Source organism: Phyllostomus hastatus, unplaced genomic scaffold, assembly GCF_019186645.2.
Source record: "Phyllostomus hastatus isolate PE091 unplaced genomic scaffold, TTU_PhHast_1.1 phas_scaffold_12, whole genome shotgun sequence".
In the NCBI taxonomy this organism is placed as follows: Eukaryota; Metazoa; Chordata; class Mammalia; order Chiroptera; family Phyllostomidae; genus Phyllostomus; species Phyllostomus hastatus.
This window is the reverse complement of record NW_025334007.1, coordinates 15,179,656-15,198,008: the sequence shown is the minus strand read 5'-3', so window position 1 is coordinate 15,198,008 and position 18,353 is coordinate 15,179,656. Positions and strand designations below refer to the sequence as shown.

General features: G+C 41.7%; 1 protein-coding gene across 2 annotated transcripts in view; it reads right to left on the bottom strand.

The window, feature by feature from the left end:
* PIR (pirin) overlaps positions 1 to 18,353 on the bottom strand; it is an 80,358-nt gene that overhangs the window by 32,822 nt on the left and 29,183 nt on the right. For both annotated transcript variants that reach the window (XM_045856144.1, XM_045856145.1), the window contains exons 4-5: positions 18,148 to 18,231; positions 16,046 to 16,252 (exon numbers count right to left, since the gene is read on the bottom strand). In XM_045856144.1, the coding sequence (XP_045712100.1) occupies positions 16,046 to 16,252; positions 18,148 to 18,231 (291 nt within the window). The remainder of the gene's footprint in view (positions 1 to 16,045; positions 16,253 to 18,147; positions 18,232 to 18,353) is intronic.

Here is an 18,353-nt window from a genome sequence, read left to right as displayed (position 1 = left end):
CTTTCTCTGTAAATATGTCAGAATTAAACCCTTAATGAGCCAAAGAGCCACTCCAATAATGACTGCAAAACAACCAAGACCAAACAGGGTCTACAAAACCACTTCCTTCCAAACCCCAGCTACCTGCATCTTACATCCTTCAAATACTTCCCTCTCACCCTGGCTTTTGGTATAATATGCTTTCCAAGCTGGCTTCCTTCCTCTGTTTTTATCTGTAAGTGTGTTCTTAATTAGGAGATGAAATCACTTCCACATGAAAGGCATGTGGCTTACAAACATCTTCCCAGAGCATGTGGTGTTGGTTGCAATGTGTGAGCGTGGCAAAGGAAATATCTTTCATTTTGCCACTGCTCCATTCACAGTTAACTGCCATCCATTTATCCCCGAATGCTGCTAATTTTGCCACTATGCTGGCCTTCCTTAAATGTAAGTGGCAGCAATTTGTCACATGTTAGAGCTGTAATAAATGATTTCACATTTCTTTTTGGGGAACTATTTCAAAGACCCTTTATGATTTAGTGATTTTTCAGGAAATGCTCTCAAATTTTCAATTTTACCATATGTTGCTTAAGAAAATTATCCTAAGTAACCATACTAACAAGTGTGAATCCTCAATATCCAATAAGAGAAAGAAATAATGTCTCTATTTCTAGTTGCACATGCTCATGTTGGATCACCTCCCCCCATGTTGAACATTATGTTTTGTTTTTTTCTTTTACATGGAAGCTAAGTTTTGATGAATGTGTTTGCACATAAATCTTTGACCACATTTCTATTCTTTTTTTCTTCATAGTGAAATTTTGAGTCTAAAAATCTGTTGGGGCTGTCCAACCTTTTGTCATCTCTGGACCACACTGGAAGAAGAGTTGTCTTGGACCACACATTACATACACAAGCACTAATGAAAACTGATGAGAAAAAACAAGGGTTTAAGTAAATTTACGATTTTGTGTTGGGCTGCATTCATAGCCATCTTGGGCCACATGCAGCAATAAAGAGCTTGAAGGATCTGGAAACCTAGAGGAGAGCAATATGCAGACACAAAGAAGGTGCTGGAGAGAATGGCATGAGGTGAGTTCAGAGAATTAGAAAAGACCCAGTCAGGTGTAGGTCAGAGTAAGGTATTTGGAATTTGTTTAAAGTACAATGAGAACACATTGATCCAATTTTTATCTTAAAGAGATGTTCTGAGCTACTATGTGGGGAACTGGAAAAGAGTAATGATAGGTGACAGGAGCCCCCTGAAGAGGCTGGTGCAGTGGGTCTGGCCAGGGATGGGAGAGAGGTAGATAAATTTAAAATTCAGTTTGGAAATAGGAAGATTTTGCTACTAGACTGAATGTGGGTGGGGTGGAGAAGGAATAAGGATGACCTCCGTGTTTTAGATTTCAGCAGTGAATGATGATGCCATTCATTCATTAAGATGGAGAACACTAAAAGGGAAATGCGTTTTCATTTGTTGTCAAGACAGGTTGGGATTGAGGGGGACAAGACTTCGACTTTTGCTATTTTAAATTTGACATGCCTGGGAACCATGCAAATGGAGATGTCAAGTAAGGAGAGTACACAGAGCTCAGAGATTAGGCTTGTGCTGCGAATATAAATGTGGGAGTTACAAGAGTATAAATGACATCTAAATCCACGGGATGAAGGAGGTCACCTAGGGAGATGATGTCCAATGACAGAGAAGAGGACTCAGGACCAAGATCCAAGGAACGTGAGCATTTTAGGGGTCTGGTGGAAGAAAAGATACCTACCTAAGAAAAGAAACTGACAAATAAGAAGCATCTGGGGACACAAGAATGCATGATCTCAGAAGCCAAAGCAAGGAGGGAGGGTGTGGCAAAGGAGGAAGCGTTCAATCCATGGAAAGGAAGAGTTAACATGAGGAAAAAAAAAAAAAGACCTCTGGGTTTGGCTGCATGGAAGTCAGTGGTGACTCAGTGCACTGATGGGATGGATGCCAGGTTGAGAGCACTGAGGAGGTAGGGAAGTAGAGATAATGTGCGCAGACAAATCAGCTGTGAAGTATGACTCTGAGGGAGCAGAGAATTGGGGGTGTATGGTCAAGGGGTTTGGTGTTTCTCTTATCAATTTATATGCGATATGGGCTTTAAAAAATAAAGTAACGCTATTAGTCTTTAATCATCTTCTTTATCCATATTAAGTTTGCATATACACTTAGGTCTATTTCAGGTAGGTTCTATTTCTGTCAATCCCAAGGAACCGCCTCAATGGAGAAAACTTCACTAATTAGCTCAGGAGCCCCAACTAACAGAGGAAGATCTACCCCATAAGGAATTCTTGTCATTATCTAGTACATCTCCCACAGGGCTGCTCAATCACCTTATCTTCCTCCCACCACTTCCCCACCCTCATGGTCTGCTAGGCTTTTCACTGTGGAGAAAATCCATCAGCACAAACCCATTTTCTCTACCACTTACACCTTCACACACACTCAAGAAACACACCACCACACTCCTTTGGCCACTGCATGAAGAACCACACCTCCCTCTTTCTCCTGGGGATCTTAAGGCTTTGAGAAAATGAAAAGTTGATTTGCCACATTATTTAAAGCAAATTTGCAACTCCTATTTGCTCAGAATAGGCTGATGCTCTTCAACAAAATGATGTCTTCTGTCCCTAATCCAAAGGACTCTGATTTCTGAATTCTTGGTTATTTTACAGAATTCTGATAAGGAGTGGGAGAGATTAGTTTCTATCCCCAGTGCCAAAGGTGTCGTGGGAAGGATTAAAATTCTGTAATCATATTTTGACATATACATGAAGTGCTACACAAAGAGAAAACAAGAAACTTTTAGGCAAAATGCCAATGACTCTGTATAGGGTGACAGAGAGGGCCACATGACAATTTTAACTTCTGTCAACCAATAATGAGTGTGAAAAATCTTGAGCATCAAACTGTTCAGCTAACCAAGAATTTTGGACATAGCCAAAGTGTCCTACAGTCCAGTCTCTACAGCTTCCTTTTCAAACAGCACTTTAACCAACAGTAACATTCGAGTCCCTTCTCCTTCTCACCTTTTTTTAGGGGAGGGGCAGTGAGGAGAGAAGAGCTAAAGAGGAAGAGAATTTCACAGTCCTGAAATTTAACCACAGACATGTAAGTTGTGAAACTGGACTTTGATTTCTTCACCCTTTGAGTCAGCATTCTTGACTGAAGTTGGCTTACAGATGTTCTAAATTTTTTTGAAAATTAAAAACAGAAAACAGAGAAAGAACAAATGCTTGCATCTTATATGACCAATTCATCCAAAATCCTACAAAGGCAACAGTACAATAAAACCACAAATGACCCCTAAATTTGCCAATAGGGAGCCTTCGTATCCCTTATCACCCACATATGGGTAGCGTGTTCCAAGGTTGAGTCAGCAAATCTATTAACCAATGCTAGAATATTCTTCACAGGGCTTAATCATATTTTTAATTTCTATTAGTTACATTTGGTATTTACTAAGATGTTTTTATGAGTTCTTGCAAGAAAGTACATTGAGATGAGAAACTATTTGGCAAAGATAAGATTTCATAGAACTCTAGAGACTGATAACTTTGTACAGATATGATTAAGGGGGAATTTATTATGGCACAGGGCTTCTCCTATGTGATCATTTGCAGGACATTGTGACATGGTCAGGGGTATCTGCTTGCACAGACATGAAGGTACCCTTTTGGCGTAGAGAAAAAGAGAAGTTTGTTCCGAAGCTTCCTTCCATGAAAATGAGCTACAGCAGGGGTGTCAGACTCATTTTCACCGGTGGACACATCAGCCTCACAGTTGCCTTCAAAGGGCTGAATGTAATTTCAACTCCTTAACAGTTAAGGAGTCATTACATGTATACAGTCCTAAAATTATTTTGGCCCTTTGAGGGCAACTGTGAGGCTGATGTGGCCCCCGGTGAAAATGAGCTTGACACCCCTGAGCTATAGCATTCCCAAACTAGAGAAAGAAACACTGAGAAAGTTTAAATACAGGGGCTGAATGGTGTGATAAGGAAGGGGCACTGTGCAAATAAAATAGGGCAAAATTAGAAAACCTGAGTGTGGGTCTAGGTTCCTTCCACAATGAGCTTTCTGACCTTGGGGAAGACTTTTTGCCTAGTTGGGTGCCAGCATTCTCATCTACAAAGTGGTGGAGCTGGAGAGCTGATCTCACATCTATTGCTGCAGAACATTCTGATTCCAACAGAAGTGCCAAAGGAAAAAGGGAAGAGTATGTCTTAGTTGGCTCTGAAAAGCATCTTATACCATCAGGAATTCTAGACTTGTCCATTAAAGCAATGGAAGAAGTAAACGAATGGAACACTTCCTGTCCAACTATTACATAAAGGGGCCAGAGATAGCCCCTGTGTATTAGGCAAAAATGGCCCCCAAGTTGTTTACTTCTTCATAGCATGCTAGGGTCTTTAGCTCAAAGTCTGCTGGAGCCCAGCTTAAATTCTCACATATTGGATTGCTTTAAATATATTCTAAATTAACATATTTTAACCATTTTTGAGCCTACCTACTTTACAAACCCTGTGAAACCACACCCAATACCTGCTAGCCATAAATAACAAACCCTGCAGCTATAAAAGACCCCAAATTGCTGTTGCCCTTTGGAGTGCTCTGAAACAGAGACTCTCTACCTTATTGCTGAGTGGCATCACCTAGACAGGTAAGCCCCCTTTCCAATTTCCCTGACTCCCTCTGAAGGGCCCTTGCCTAATTCCTTTTCTGGATGGCGGCCTTAAGCCACTGGCTCTGACAGGTCTCCTACTGTGAGAGAAGTCCCTTCTCATGCAACCCTGTCCAAGCACCACCCAAATAAAGCTAATATGTTACCACCTCTCAAGAGCCTGTCTGCTCTTTGATCAGCCTCTAAATCCCCAAATTTAACTACACCAACCAATCTAAATAAAGTAAGCATACAAAGAGGCTCCAAAGTATCAAATATGGCCTTCCATCTATCTACAAACAAGAAGAGAGAAGATTCCCTACTTTTCAGCAACAGCTCTTAGAAACTGAAGAGGTGACCAAATCTGTTGACAGGCTAGAGACCTATGGAAGGGTCAGTACTTAGCTCCTAGCAGGGACAGGAAATGGTTCATGAATTCCTGGGCAAGTCAGAAGCTGTCAGCTCCTGAGTAAAATTACAGATGGGTCAAGGATTTCCTCTGAACCCTTCAATATCCATCTCTCCTCTTAGGCCCTGTCTGACTTTAAAATTTTTGTGGATAAAAACCTGCTTTCAGGAGAAAATCTGATTTACACTGAATTGTGTCAAACTGGTAACGACCTACATGAGCTTGCATTTAAGAGCATAAACTGGGCAGTGGCCATCTAGTTAGAATACCAGCTCTGTCTCTTACTAGATGCATAACTCTGGGCAAGTTGCTAATCTTGCCATGTCTTACTTCCTTTCCTCATTAGATTGTTTGAGAAATTGATTGGATACATTTTACAGAGTGTCTCAACTTCACCAGCTCCTGATTCCTTGGCCACTTATGGAGACCCCTGGATGCCATCACTGTTGTCATCTCTAGCTGCCTTGGCCTCTTCCTGACTGCCAAGTTATGAATGGCTTTGATGGCCCCCACAGCTGTGGGAGATACAGCAACTCCAGAGATCCTGGGTTTGACCTGATAGACATACTAAGCTTCTGGATCCACTCTCAGACGAGAAAGAAGGTCCTAGCCACCAGATGTGTATGTGGCCTCCCCAGAGGCTGCTTCAAGGGGCTAGGTGTCACAATTCAGAAGGGCATGGCATTAGCCCCATGGAGGTAGACTTTGACCAAAAAGGGAAGAAAGATGTGGGGTGACAGAAAAATTCTCCCTCTTTCTTTCTCCATTAGGAAGTCTTAAAATCCAGTGTGCTGTTTACACTTACAGCACATTTCAGCTCACACTGGTGACATCTCAAATGCTCAGGAGCTTCATGTGGCCAGTGACAACTCTATCGGGCACTGACATCCTGAGTGCTTGGCATGTACCAGTTCCTTTGCTCCTGACTTAACTTGGGTTCTCTGGAAAACAGAGCCTAAGGCGGGTCTTAGGTACAATCCCAGGGCAGTGAGAGTGAGGTAGAAGGATGTTCTTAACACCTGGTGCTTGGAGTTGCCACCAACACAAGCATCTAACTTTTCAAAAAAGTAGATGACTGACCTTAGAGGGTGAAGGCACTATGGATGTCTGGTTTTGTTCTCCCAGCTGCCAATGCTCTGGACTAACTTCACACAGCAATTTGCTATAGGTTATAACTGCTCTGGAGCTTGGAGATTTGCTTGTGCAATGAAATCTCATGGAAGTAGGGCTGGTATTGTGAAAACTGTATGCTTATTACCTTTTAGGGCTGTTTTTAAAGTGAGACAAATGAGAATTGAAATAGAATTAATTCAAGTTTGGCAGTCCTGATGGAGCCATACCCAGTCTAGGGGAGTCCACCCTGACTATGGTAGTTATGAAGAAAAAGAAAATCCATACTCTACCCAAGCAAAGCAGAGTTACAACTTGGTAAGTATGCTTTGGGATTTTATTTAGAATGTAATTAAGTCCATTTGGTTTGAAAGTTTTAAGTTGTTGTCTATGTTGGAGTACATTTATCTATCTACAGGAGCAGAATTCTTAATGAAGTTTCAAGTAATCAGAATGATCTCTGACACCAAATTTTCTCACTACATTTTAGTGTGAGTTTGGTCAAATTGTTCAAAAGCTACATGATCCCAAGGATTTGTGCTCAGTCAAAATAAAGTAGTGTGTTTGCAGTTATCAACAGCATACTTTTATGCAGGGCTGGGAAAAAGTAGGTTTACAGTTGTGAGTATGTGAAACAGTTTATTCTTACATTGTTATTTATTAATTATTACATTATTTTCCATAAAAACAACTGTAAACCTACTTTTGCCCACCCCTGTATATATGCCCGTAACATTCCTTAAAATATTGACATCTGCCTCATTTATATCTACAAGGCTCAGCTTCTAATGCAACATGAAAAACCTTCTGAAGCTCCCTGAAGCTGCTCTGTATACTTTACTGTGGTTACAGGACATATATGTAATGTGAAGAAAGACTTACTATATCCTAAAGTACAAGCCTTGATAGCCATAGAAGTGATTACACTGACATGTAAAGCAGCCACTCACCTTCATTGTAGGTGACACCTTGGGGTTTTTTTTTTATAGGTTTCATTATCTTTTTAGTCAAAATTTTCTTGCTAATCTGTAATGCCAATGACTAGGGCCATTGATATATGAATGGCACAAGATGTGACTTCTGGTTTAAAAGTGCACCTATCCATTCTTCATTTACTGGCAGGGGAGGGCTTGTCAACACCACTAGAATGTACTTCCTAGGTGATAATGTTAGCAGGGACATCTTGAAGAAATAAGAACATCTGGCACCCTTTGTGCACACCAAGAATGGTATTTCTGGGGTGAGTGGGCTGCCCTGCACAAGAGCAAGCTATTGTGCAGCTGATCTGATCAGATGCTGACCACTGCTTATTCGAACATTCCTGACTGCAAATGAAGTGCCAACTATGGCTGCCTACCACAAGACAAGTCTTTGAAGTTGCTGGGTACATTTCTTTGGTGTCCTCCTATTTACAACAAGACTAACCGTCTGAATTGCGCCTATTCTCAACATGGAATCAGAACCAAGTTTTGCACTTGTCTGTGGAATGATACTAGTCATCTGCTTGGGCTACGTGGTCTGTGTTGGGCAGCTCTTATGCAATGAGCTGCTTTGTGAGCTTCAAGATGAGACAGGACTGCGCACTGCACCCTTCCCTACCTTAACCTCAAACCATGCTATGGAAAACTCTGGGAGAGAGGGACGCAGACATATACACACAACCCAGGTCAGCCTTAGGGGAAATCCAGGAATAGGCAAACTTGGTCTTGGATTTTCTTCCAGTGCAATATTTGATATCATTTCTTTTTGCCCTGTCACAACCCTACAAAATCAGGTTGCCCATGCAGCAGCCCCTGCCCCCCATCATAATACCCATATACTTATTGCACTCCTATTATCCAAGCCTTTTGTATAAGTTATTGTAAGACATGATCTCTGCTCCCTCTCTTGTCTTTCTTTCTGTCCCCCCATCCACACAATCAAAATCAATTCTCCCTCCTCCAGACTACCATGCAAGTTATACAGACTGGTGTTTTAGCATTCCTCATATCACATTATACTAATGATGTTTGCCAGACTATGTCTCCAGCTAGAGTGTGACCTTATTTGATGACAGTGGTTGTATCTTATTCATATCATATCTCTAGGGCACTGCACATTGTGCACACAGCAGGTGCCTAATGGCTGAAGGAATAGAACTCATAGAGAAATGGGACACGTGAATTAAATAACTGCTAAAAAAAAGATAAATAACTGCCAGTTAAGAAATCTCATAGGTTGTAAAGACACATGGCTGTGTGGATCTGGGGCAGCTGAGAAGGCTTCAATGAAGAGAGGGGATGTAGCTTGGACCATAGTGAAGAGTGGCAAGGAGACAGAGAAGGGGAAATCAACTCCACATTTCTACTTTGCACTTGACAATATCCCTTTCCCTCAAATACTGTTTCCCCTTTGTTTGATGTTAAAGGGAGCCCAGAAGACTCTCTACCTTATGGTGGTATTTCCTTTCCTCTCTCTCTATACTCATGCATTGAAATACATTTATTTAATGCTTCAAAAGGGAAATTCAGCTGGAATTCATTGGGTGATTGTGGATTTCTTAGGCGGGACTTTTTTACAGCATTTCTCATAATATCTAATTAAACATGGATCATAAAAGAAAAATCAATGCAAGTAAAAACGAGATGAAAATGAAATTCTGAACAGAAACATAAAATTGCATTATTAAAAATCTTGGATTCCTAAAATGATCAAACATATTAGTTTTCTAGAAACTACCTTATAGAGATAATAGCCATCTATTTATTAAAATATGCATTTTCTTTTGAATTCATACCTATTTTTCTTACACTGAAAATCTTGATTCCTAAAAATAGTAACAAATTTACTGATTTGTTTGATTTTAAAACTGTTTTAAAATTGTAATGCCAACACTAACTATAACAATAAACTAACAAACAAAATAGAAACAGACTCAGAGAACAGACTGACAGCTGTCAGAGGGAAGGGGCATTACAGAGGTGGGAGAAAAAGGTGAAGGGATTAAGCAAAACAAAACTCATAGACACAGACAACAGCATGGTGGTTACCAGAGGGGAAGGGGGTGGGGGAGGTAGAAAAAGGTAAAGAGGGCATATATGGTCACAGAAGGAGACTTGACTTGGGGTGGTGAACACACAGTACAATATACAGATGATGTGTTATAGAACTGCACACCTGAAACACATGTAAGTTTATTAACCAAGGTGACCCCAATAAATTCTATTGAAAAATTTTGAAGTTGAAACTTTTTGTGCTATTCTTTTTGTCTTTAGAATATATCCCACTAAAAATGTACAGAGAACTATGTTTAAAACCCTTAAAATAAATATTTTCTCTGAGTGGTTATGTGGCTGATATCTTTACACAAATGCTAGGGTATTCATTTGTTTCCACTTGTTTTTAATTTTAAGATTTTTTTCTGGCTTGATGTTTTAAATATGTAAGCATTTACATCTTTCAAAATTAAAAATAAAACACACTGAGAGAAGTCTCAGGTCCATCCTACCCAACCCCTCAGCCCAAAAGGAATGTTTTTAAAATCTCCAGCATTTAAGTCTATCACAGAGTACTCTGATTTATAAATAAAATAAATTAACAGAGAGGCCTTTGGAAGACAGGACTCCTTTCTGAGCAAGTGTTGTTTTCCCTCTGCTTGCTCTCAGGGACAGCTGGAGCCTGTCATCTCAAGCTCCCTGTCACAAACCCACTGCCTCCAACACAGGCTGTGCCATTAGGAGAATATCCATCATTCTTGTTTGAGCTGGATCCATAAACTTGCTGGAAGCCTTCAAAACTAAAAAGAGAAAAAGCAAGGTGTGCCTGTGCTACCTGTTTTCTTGATTTAATATTTTGTAAATTGTTGGGAACCGCCCTGACTGGTATCAGAGGCTGAAACCCCCGCCTAGGCTAAAGCTAAGGGAACGCCCTTGGAACCGTGAGCCAGCAAGGAGACAAAAGCTTATCTTCCTGGCAGGAATGCTGCTTCTGCTGCTTTTATTCATAATTGAACCCCCAAAAAGCTTGGTCGGTTAGCCAAAGATGGGTAAGATTCCCCACGGGGGGAACGACCTAAGCCAGGCACGATCACTTTTGGGAGGCCCCCCAAAAGAAGGACTTGGGGGGGGGGCTGCAGCAAAAGGGGGGTGATGGACCCTCGCTCCTTGGCTCTGACATAGCCTGAGTTTTCAGCGTCTGGGAGAAAATCTCCTTATCTCTTGGTTACCTAGTTCCCTTGCTCCACCTAAGCCTAAAACAATGACAGGGTGGTGCAGCTCGGTACTGAGAAGTGCGGATTTCCCGGGGTGATCAGGGCCTAAGAAAGAACATGTAAATTACTGTGAAAACTTCTTTGTTTAGAATGCTCTCAGTTGAATGAGAAGGGTCTTAGGAGGAAGTTATTTTGTTCCTCAGTCTTACAGCTCTTTGACCCCCAACTCAATAGACCGGCAGAGTTCTTTGTTTTCTATAGTTCCTTACTTCCCCTAATGAGTACTGTACTTTACCTGAATTATTATGCAAAATGAGCCTAATAAAAGCAGGTATGGACGGTAAATCAGCGCGCTCCCCACTAGGGGGGGTGGCCATTCCGTCCCTACTTCCCCACAGAAACTAGTCTGTCTCTGTGCATGTGTTGTTTTATCTCGCGTGTGTTTCGGCGAGCCATCCGCAGCGTTCCGTGGTCACTGCTGGCCGGTGACCCACGCGCAACAGTAAATGCTATTTTGAGAGCTTGTTCTTTGAAGCAAGCTTAGAAAAGATAGATGAGGGGAAGAGCTGAGAATTTTGCATCAACTGTAAGGTTAGTGAGATCTATTTTAAAAGTATGGCATGCAGTCAAAGAATTAAGATTTCCCCTGAAATAGTGAAATAGGTACAATGCAAACATGTTCTGAGTTTACTCTCCAGTATTATGATTGTCAAAAACCCACAGCTGTTTGATCATGCTAAAAAAGTATTTCCCTAAAAAGCTACATAAATGGAAACTTCTCAATCAAACTAAGGTAGAAGGGATACTGACAAAATTGTATATCGATAATAAAGTATTTCAAATGGCATTCTGCCCTTAAAGTTTGCTGGATGAAAACAAAACCTGAAAAGTGTGGTTTGCTCCCTGGTTTCTGAGCTCTCTAATTTCAGGTGTGTCTCCCTAGTTCTGGTGTAGGAGAAAGTGTGTGTGCATGTTAATGGCCTGCGGTAGCCGAGAGACTCCATCAGTTCTCCAAATCAGAGGTGACAATCATAGACTTGGTTGTAAAGCTCCTCCCAACCCACAGCCAACACAAGTTCCTAAGTGGGCAGGTTGGTTTTTGGCTGGGAGAGAATTGCCTGAGAGACACAGGGTCTTCCAATGCCTGCAGGAGCTAAAGCAGGGTGAAGACTGGACATGCCCAGCAGGGCTGCGGTGAAAGTTGGTATATAGGTCCCGTACCTGAGATCAAGTCATGCCCTGAAAACCCACAGGAAAGATGCTAAAGCAGACAAGACACCTGCCTGTGGACCCCCAGAAAGAACCATGAGCCCCAAACCTCTGCTCCTCATTGTTGTCACTGCTTGAATTTAAGAAACCTGAAAGAAACAATTTGGGTCTTGAAAACAGCCTTGTATTCACTTTGAAAGAAAAAAAATCAATCTGGTTTTTATCTCCCTACTTCCTAATCTCTTAAATCGTTTAAAATATAGTTTATTTTAAAATATAGTTTAGCTCATTTTATTGTTCACTCAACTCTTTAGTTAGCTCATAGTAAGCTTACTGCAGTCATTCTTAATCCCTATATTGTCTTATCGTCTTACACCTTTGCCCTCATTTCTCTTATTCCAGCATTCATTAACATTTTTTATTTCACTTATGGGCCCAGAAAATATTATTGATTGTCTTGTATGTATCTGAGTGAATTACGTGACATGCTTGGCAAAGTCTTTTGGAAACATGGATTTTTAAGCTTTTGGCTATCATTCAATCCATGAATATGCGGTCTGTCCTTCCGAAGGGAGATTCTTTTGTTACATCTGTGGTCACATGAACACTGTATAGATTTTGCAAAGAAGAAAAAGAACAGTCAGTTATTGAAGACTGACTCTGCACCAGTTTTTGTTCTAAGTTCTGTACATGTGTTAACCTATTTAATCCTCCCAAAGATCCTCTGGGTCATCATAAGTATCTCCATTTAACACATGAAAACCTTTTACAGATGAAAACCCTGAGGCCCAGCAGGCTTACGTGACTTCTTTAAAGTTAGTAGCCAGTGGTGGAATTGGCCTTGAACCCAGGCACTCAGGCTCCAGATCGCCTTTTTCTGACCCCAGTGGGACTGAGGCCTCCTTAAGGTTTGTTTCTGACATAATGGAATTTAAAACAGCAGGAGGCAAGGAGAGGCGTTTGTTGGAAAAAGAATCATGTTCCAGAGAGAATTGGCAATAAATATTGCTGATTGGCTGCCTGATAAGGATGGAATGGGATTTGGAGAATTTCATAGTCTCATGAAATAAACATGTGATTTTGACCTTCCAGAAGTGACAGAAACTATTCTAAGCATCCCATCTTTATCTCCCGTCCCCCACACTCTTCAGACTTCACTTCAGACTGTGCTCTTTTGGCAAAATGTTGCTCCAAATTGCTTGTAGCTTTCCAAGGGCTGAGACACATACAAATTGAGAAACATCTCTCAAGATGTAGGGACACATCTATCTTTGAAAGTATCAAAAGGACAATTGAGCTGCTTGCAAAAGCTAACAGTATCTTGCACAAAAAGACCCCTCACCTTTATTGTGGATGTAGGAACTGAAGTCCAGAAAGGTTAGATTAAGATTTGCCAAAAGCCACAGTGCTGGACCTTATCATCTATGGGTTCATAATCAAACTGGTCCTCATGAGGAGACATTACACATGTTACAAATGGTCCCTGGACCACAGCCTCGGCATCATCCACCTGGGAGTGGTCAGAAATGCAGACACTCAGGCCCCACCTAGACCTGCTGATTCAGAATCTGCATTTTAACAAGGCACTCAGGTAATCATGAATTTTGAAGCTGGAGAAATGCTGGAATGCTCACTAATTCCATTTTCTAGATATTTTAGTTGGGGTGATAGAAGTTGCTATTGACTCTGTATTAGTTATAAGTATCAATACATCAATCTCTTGAAAGGTGTATTTTCAGCCTCACCTGGTAATTTAACATAAAATTATCCTTGGTTTGTTTTATGATACATCTACACTTTTTAAGATCCAGTCATTCCTCAGTGAGCAGATATTAAGGCCTCAGATATAAAAAACTATGTCTCTTATTAGACCCAGAAAAAAACTGGCCAATAGTTCCCTCATCTTTACACTGACTCATGCTGGTGTCCTTTCTTCAGAGCAGTAAGTCCCTTAAGCATAGACAGCAAACATAAATCTCAGCCCACCTCCTGCCCAAGTTAACAGAGAGCAATCAAAGTAATAATAGTAACAGCTACTCCTTACGTGGTGCTTACAAGGTGTCTGATGTTGTTTTAATACATTAATGTATTAAAAACTCCCTTAATCCTCTCAGAAATCCTATTCAATGGACAAGAACACAGAGGCACAGAGAGGTTAAGTGACTTGCCCAAGGCCACACAGCTACTTCATGGTGGGGATTCTGATCCAGGCCCTCTGTCTCCAGAGTCCATGCTGTACCCACAGCAACACACTGCCTCTTAAAATTCAAAGTAATGCTGAGTTCCAAGAGCTCTTTATTAAAATGTTCTTATAACAAACATTGATCACTGACTTAGTAGAATGTAATTTACTTCAAAGATTTTACTCAACAAAAATAAAAAATTAGAGGCTAGAAGCTACTAAAGACATTGTTTTCCAAAATTAAAACATTATTTTTGTCTCTACTTTTAGTTGTGACTGCAAGACTACACAATCTGCTGCTTGGAAGTGCTTTAAAATGTCCCTGTGCCTGTAATTGGAATCGACTCCGACATTAAAATTGCATTGTGTTTTCTATAAATGAGAAGCAGTTGGGAGCTCAGAGGATTTGTGATATTGCTGGCTTTGCTTAGCTATTAAACCAGTGGTCTTGTTTCTCTTTTTAGCTACAGACAGCTCAACTTTTTTGTAAAGAAAATCTTAAGGATAATTCCACAAAGCTTTGTGCTTTGGTTGAAGTGGAGAGTCCTGGAAAGACAGACTGAAAAGCCCCCTGAGAAACAGAGAAAGCAGCTTCTCATCTGCATGAGTTCAGCTTTCCTTACACCTACCTCCCTGACTGACTCCACACACAGTAACGTCTTTTGCTTCATACCAAGAAGATGCCACAGGACCTGAAATCTCTTCTGTGGCACTGAAGGCAAGGGAATGCCTGCCATGCAGCTGGGAAGCACAGTGCCTAATGCTCAGCAAAACAGAAATGGGTCAGAAACATGGTAAAGGGGCATGTTTCTGATTGCAAAGTGCACATAGAGAGCAGGCGTATATGCTTAATAGGGAGCATATTTCGATTCTATTTCCTTCAATTACTTCTGTTTGCAGTGGAAACACAAAGCAAAATAATGCACATGCCTAGGCCTGGTACAGGTAAAAGAACTATGGTTATAGTGTAGAAAATATAGAACCACTAAGTCCCAACCAATAATCATGAGCAACCCATTACCCATGAAATACATCCCTCGCTGAGTGGCTGGCTAGTAGCCCACTGCCAAGCTATTGTCACTGTAGGTGCTTCTAAACCAAATTGAAATTTACCTAAATTAGCATGTAAAATAGTTTTAAGTGCTGGATGCCCACATAGAGAACGGCAAAGTGGTTCCCAATTTCTTGATGCTCTCAACTCCAGGTGGCAGGTATGGAACTGAATGCCAGGGCCCCTCCCAGATCTCCTCGGATCCCTTTGAAACATTTCCGTGACCCCTGCCCAAAGTAATGGCCATGAGGGAGGAATTAACGGCCATGAGTAATGAAGCCTGAAAGCCAAGCTGCCTAGCCCTGGGGTGGGTCAGGACAACGCAGAGGCGGACTGACCCTCAAGTCACTATCCTTCTGGGGAGTTTACCTGAGATGATGCCCTTACTTGGCTCCCTACCCTTCCCGGTCCTGGCTCCTTAGTCTGTCCCCCCCACCCCTGGGCACTTCCTTTAAATCAGATGCACACGAATTCTCATTTTGAGTATGCTTTTAGGACACCCTACCTAAGAGACCACAGTATGCAGTTAACTCCCCAGCTGGACGTTACTTCAAACTTGGCTTCTCCAGCAGCAGATCTGGTGTGCAGTTGACACGGTACTTACCACATACCCTTCTCCTACCACAAATCTGTGCACAATTTGTACCCTCAGTTGATCTTACTTGATTAAAAACGTGGGACCCCAAGCTGAAATATTGTAGTCTGAGTTGAGAAGAATGTACAGGGTATGATGTGTATGGGGTAAATAAATGTTCAAATTAATTTTAAAAACCTTTCTATGATGTAGCAGTGTATTTTCCTTACTACGTTGGGCATATATAATTTAAACAAACCTCCAGGGACTGGAGTTGGTTTCAGTTTTTGTTTGTTTCTTAAAACGTTCGTGATCTGGCAGTTCTAAGGAACTATGAAATTGCACGATAAGCAAAAGGAAAGAAGCTAAATCTGCACGCATATTAAGATATACCTTGAAAATTGCTTTTTGACCAAGTTTGTAATATGAACTTGCTTTCTTGTAATTTTTGTAACTTTCTGGGTTTGCATGTGACAAAAAAAAATTCTGGGTCCCCTTAGGTTCCACATATTCTGATGCCTTTGAAGCAAGTCCATCCTATAGGGCATGAACTGTGATAAACCCAGTGACAATGGACAACCTAGATGGGGCCAGGCTACGTCACTGAGCATCTCAGTTTTCACAAACACATAGCAGCCGAGCTCACCTTGACTCCCAGGGCTTCTCCAGAGATGACCGCAACTGTCACACCATCCTTACTGGGTTTAGGAATTTCTTTACTTTTCAGTTCCTGGTACTGAGGCTCCACCATCTTCTCTGAGCTCCTCAAATTAACCCACAGTTGTAGTCCATGGGCTGGCTCCTCTGAGCATGGCATCTCAGCGTGCAGAATGCCTCGGCCTGCAGTCATCCACTGTAAACACCAGACCAGAAGAGGGAAATATAACCCAGACTCCAGCAAGTCTGCAGGTGGGACCATTATGACATGGTAACTAGAAAGGTAATTTAGAAGTGCTTTTTCACAGTCCTGGGCACCATGAGGAATAAGAAAACAACCATAGCAATTGTTTGAATCCTTTCTAGTTTTTCTAATGTATCCCATGCTTCCCATTTGAAATCAAAGCATCAGATCTCAAACTCACACAAATGGAAGGAGCCTGTGTTTGGTATCCCTGAGTCTTTAACTGAGCACTGAGATGAGGAGATGCAGGCAGACAGTATATTGGGGAATGCTCTTGGGAGCGTCTTAAGAAGAAGAACAAAAAAAGCATGATTGGGTAAGTAGAGAAGCCAGCCAGCAATGCAGTTACAACAAAGGCCTTAGCCAATCCAACAGGGAGGTCTGGAGTTGGATAGACCTTCAGAATTGTCCCACGTTAAGGTGAGGTAGCCCGGCTTCTTTATCCCCACATCAGCAAACCAGTGACCGTGCACCATGCCCCAGTAGGGAGCACAACCTTGTAAGAGACAGTCCCTGCTGCAGAGGGCAGTGCGCAGGGTGGGATGCAGCTGTGAGCCGTCAGCAGTTGATATTCGCAGCAGGTGGAGGAGGGACAAGTACAAGGGCCTAAAGATACATGTGCAGGCCCACGATGTCCACTACACTGTAGGTGAGTGACTTGAGTCTCTGCTTGCTCAGTTCTGGTACAGGAACCCTCACTACTGGGAGAAAACAGTCATTGCCTCCACTGCTGTAGAGATTCTTAAAGCATTCGTTTATTTCCTTATTAAGAGTATATTAGGGACGAAGAAATGAAACATGATAGATTTCCTGCCTGTCTTAGCTTGACTTCTCCCACAGAAGATCCTGAGATAAAAAAATTCAGTGCAGGTAATTTATTTGGAAAGTGGTACAGAAAGCACAAGTAGGGAAGAGCAGGGAAGAGTGAGCTGGGCAAGGGAGGAAGGCAAAAAGAGTGGGCACCTGGAGATCAGACTCACTGGGATCCACAGACACACTTTAGAATCGCTGCATGGAGGGCAGAGCAGTCACCACTTCCCTGGTCAGGTTATAACCAGTCATCATATAGACCTTTCTAGGCCATCTCCACTTTACGTTCTGCTCCACTGAAAGGTCACTGTTCATTTTTGGCCACAACCGTCCTTTTGCTTTTCTGCCTTCAAATTCCATGTACATTGAAACACCGTGACTCGAACATTTAGAGTCATCAATCTGCCAAGTATGTAAATGATCTCAGGAAATAACTGACGCAGAGTTCAGACTTACAAAACTGGCAAAGATGACCCAAGCATTTCCTGGAGATTTTTAAATCTATTACATCTCAGACAAGAGTAGGATGGTGGCAGAGGTTTGGACAATTGTCTTAAGTTACAACACCTAGCCCTGCAAGCCAGCTGGAAGGTAAGTAGTAAATCGTCTCAAATACAGTAGAAAGGTCTACAAAAATGAGGACTGAATATTGCAATCAGGACATCAGAGTGGCCATTACCTGAACAGCTCCAGTAAAGGTTTGGGGGATGCTGAGAGGCCAACTCTGAATTCAATGAATGAAGAATGAAATGGAAGATAAAGGAAACTGAGACAGTTACACTTGATTTGTCTTTTGAGAAATGTAAGAGAAAGACTAGGTGGGAGCTAAAAGTGATTGAGAGGGTCAAGGAAAATGTGAGAGAGGAATACAAGAGACCTTTGCAGGTTTCCAGGCTGAGTGGAAGGATCCATAGAAAGGCAAAGGTCAAAGATATACGAGACAGAGAGTAAAGTGTGAATGTAGTGGCAGTGGGCAGATGAAGCATGCATACCCAAAGACTATTAAACCATCAGTAATTCCTTGTCCTTGACCATACCTGCAGGTCTCCTGGGTTCAACTGACCAACGTGTCCACAGAAGTCTTCATGGGCCATGCTGCCACCTTCCAGGAGGTAAGATACCTTTGAAAAAACAAGCAGAAGAAAAAGTAGGTGTTGGGTAGCTCTGAAGAGTTATTTATTTTTCCCATAGAAAACGTGTTCAGGTAGCCCTGGTTGGGTACTCAGTTGGTTAGGATGTCATC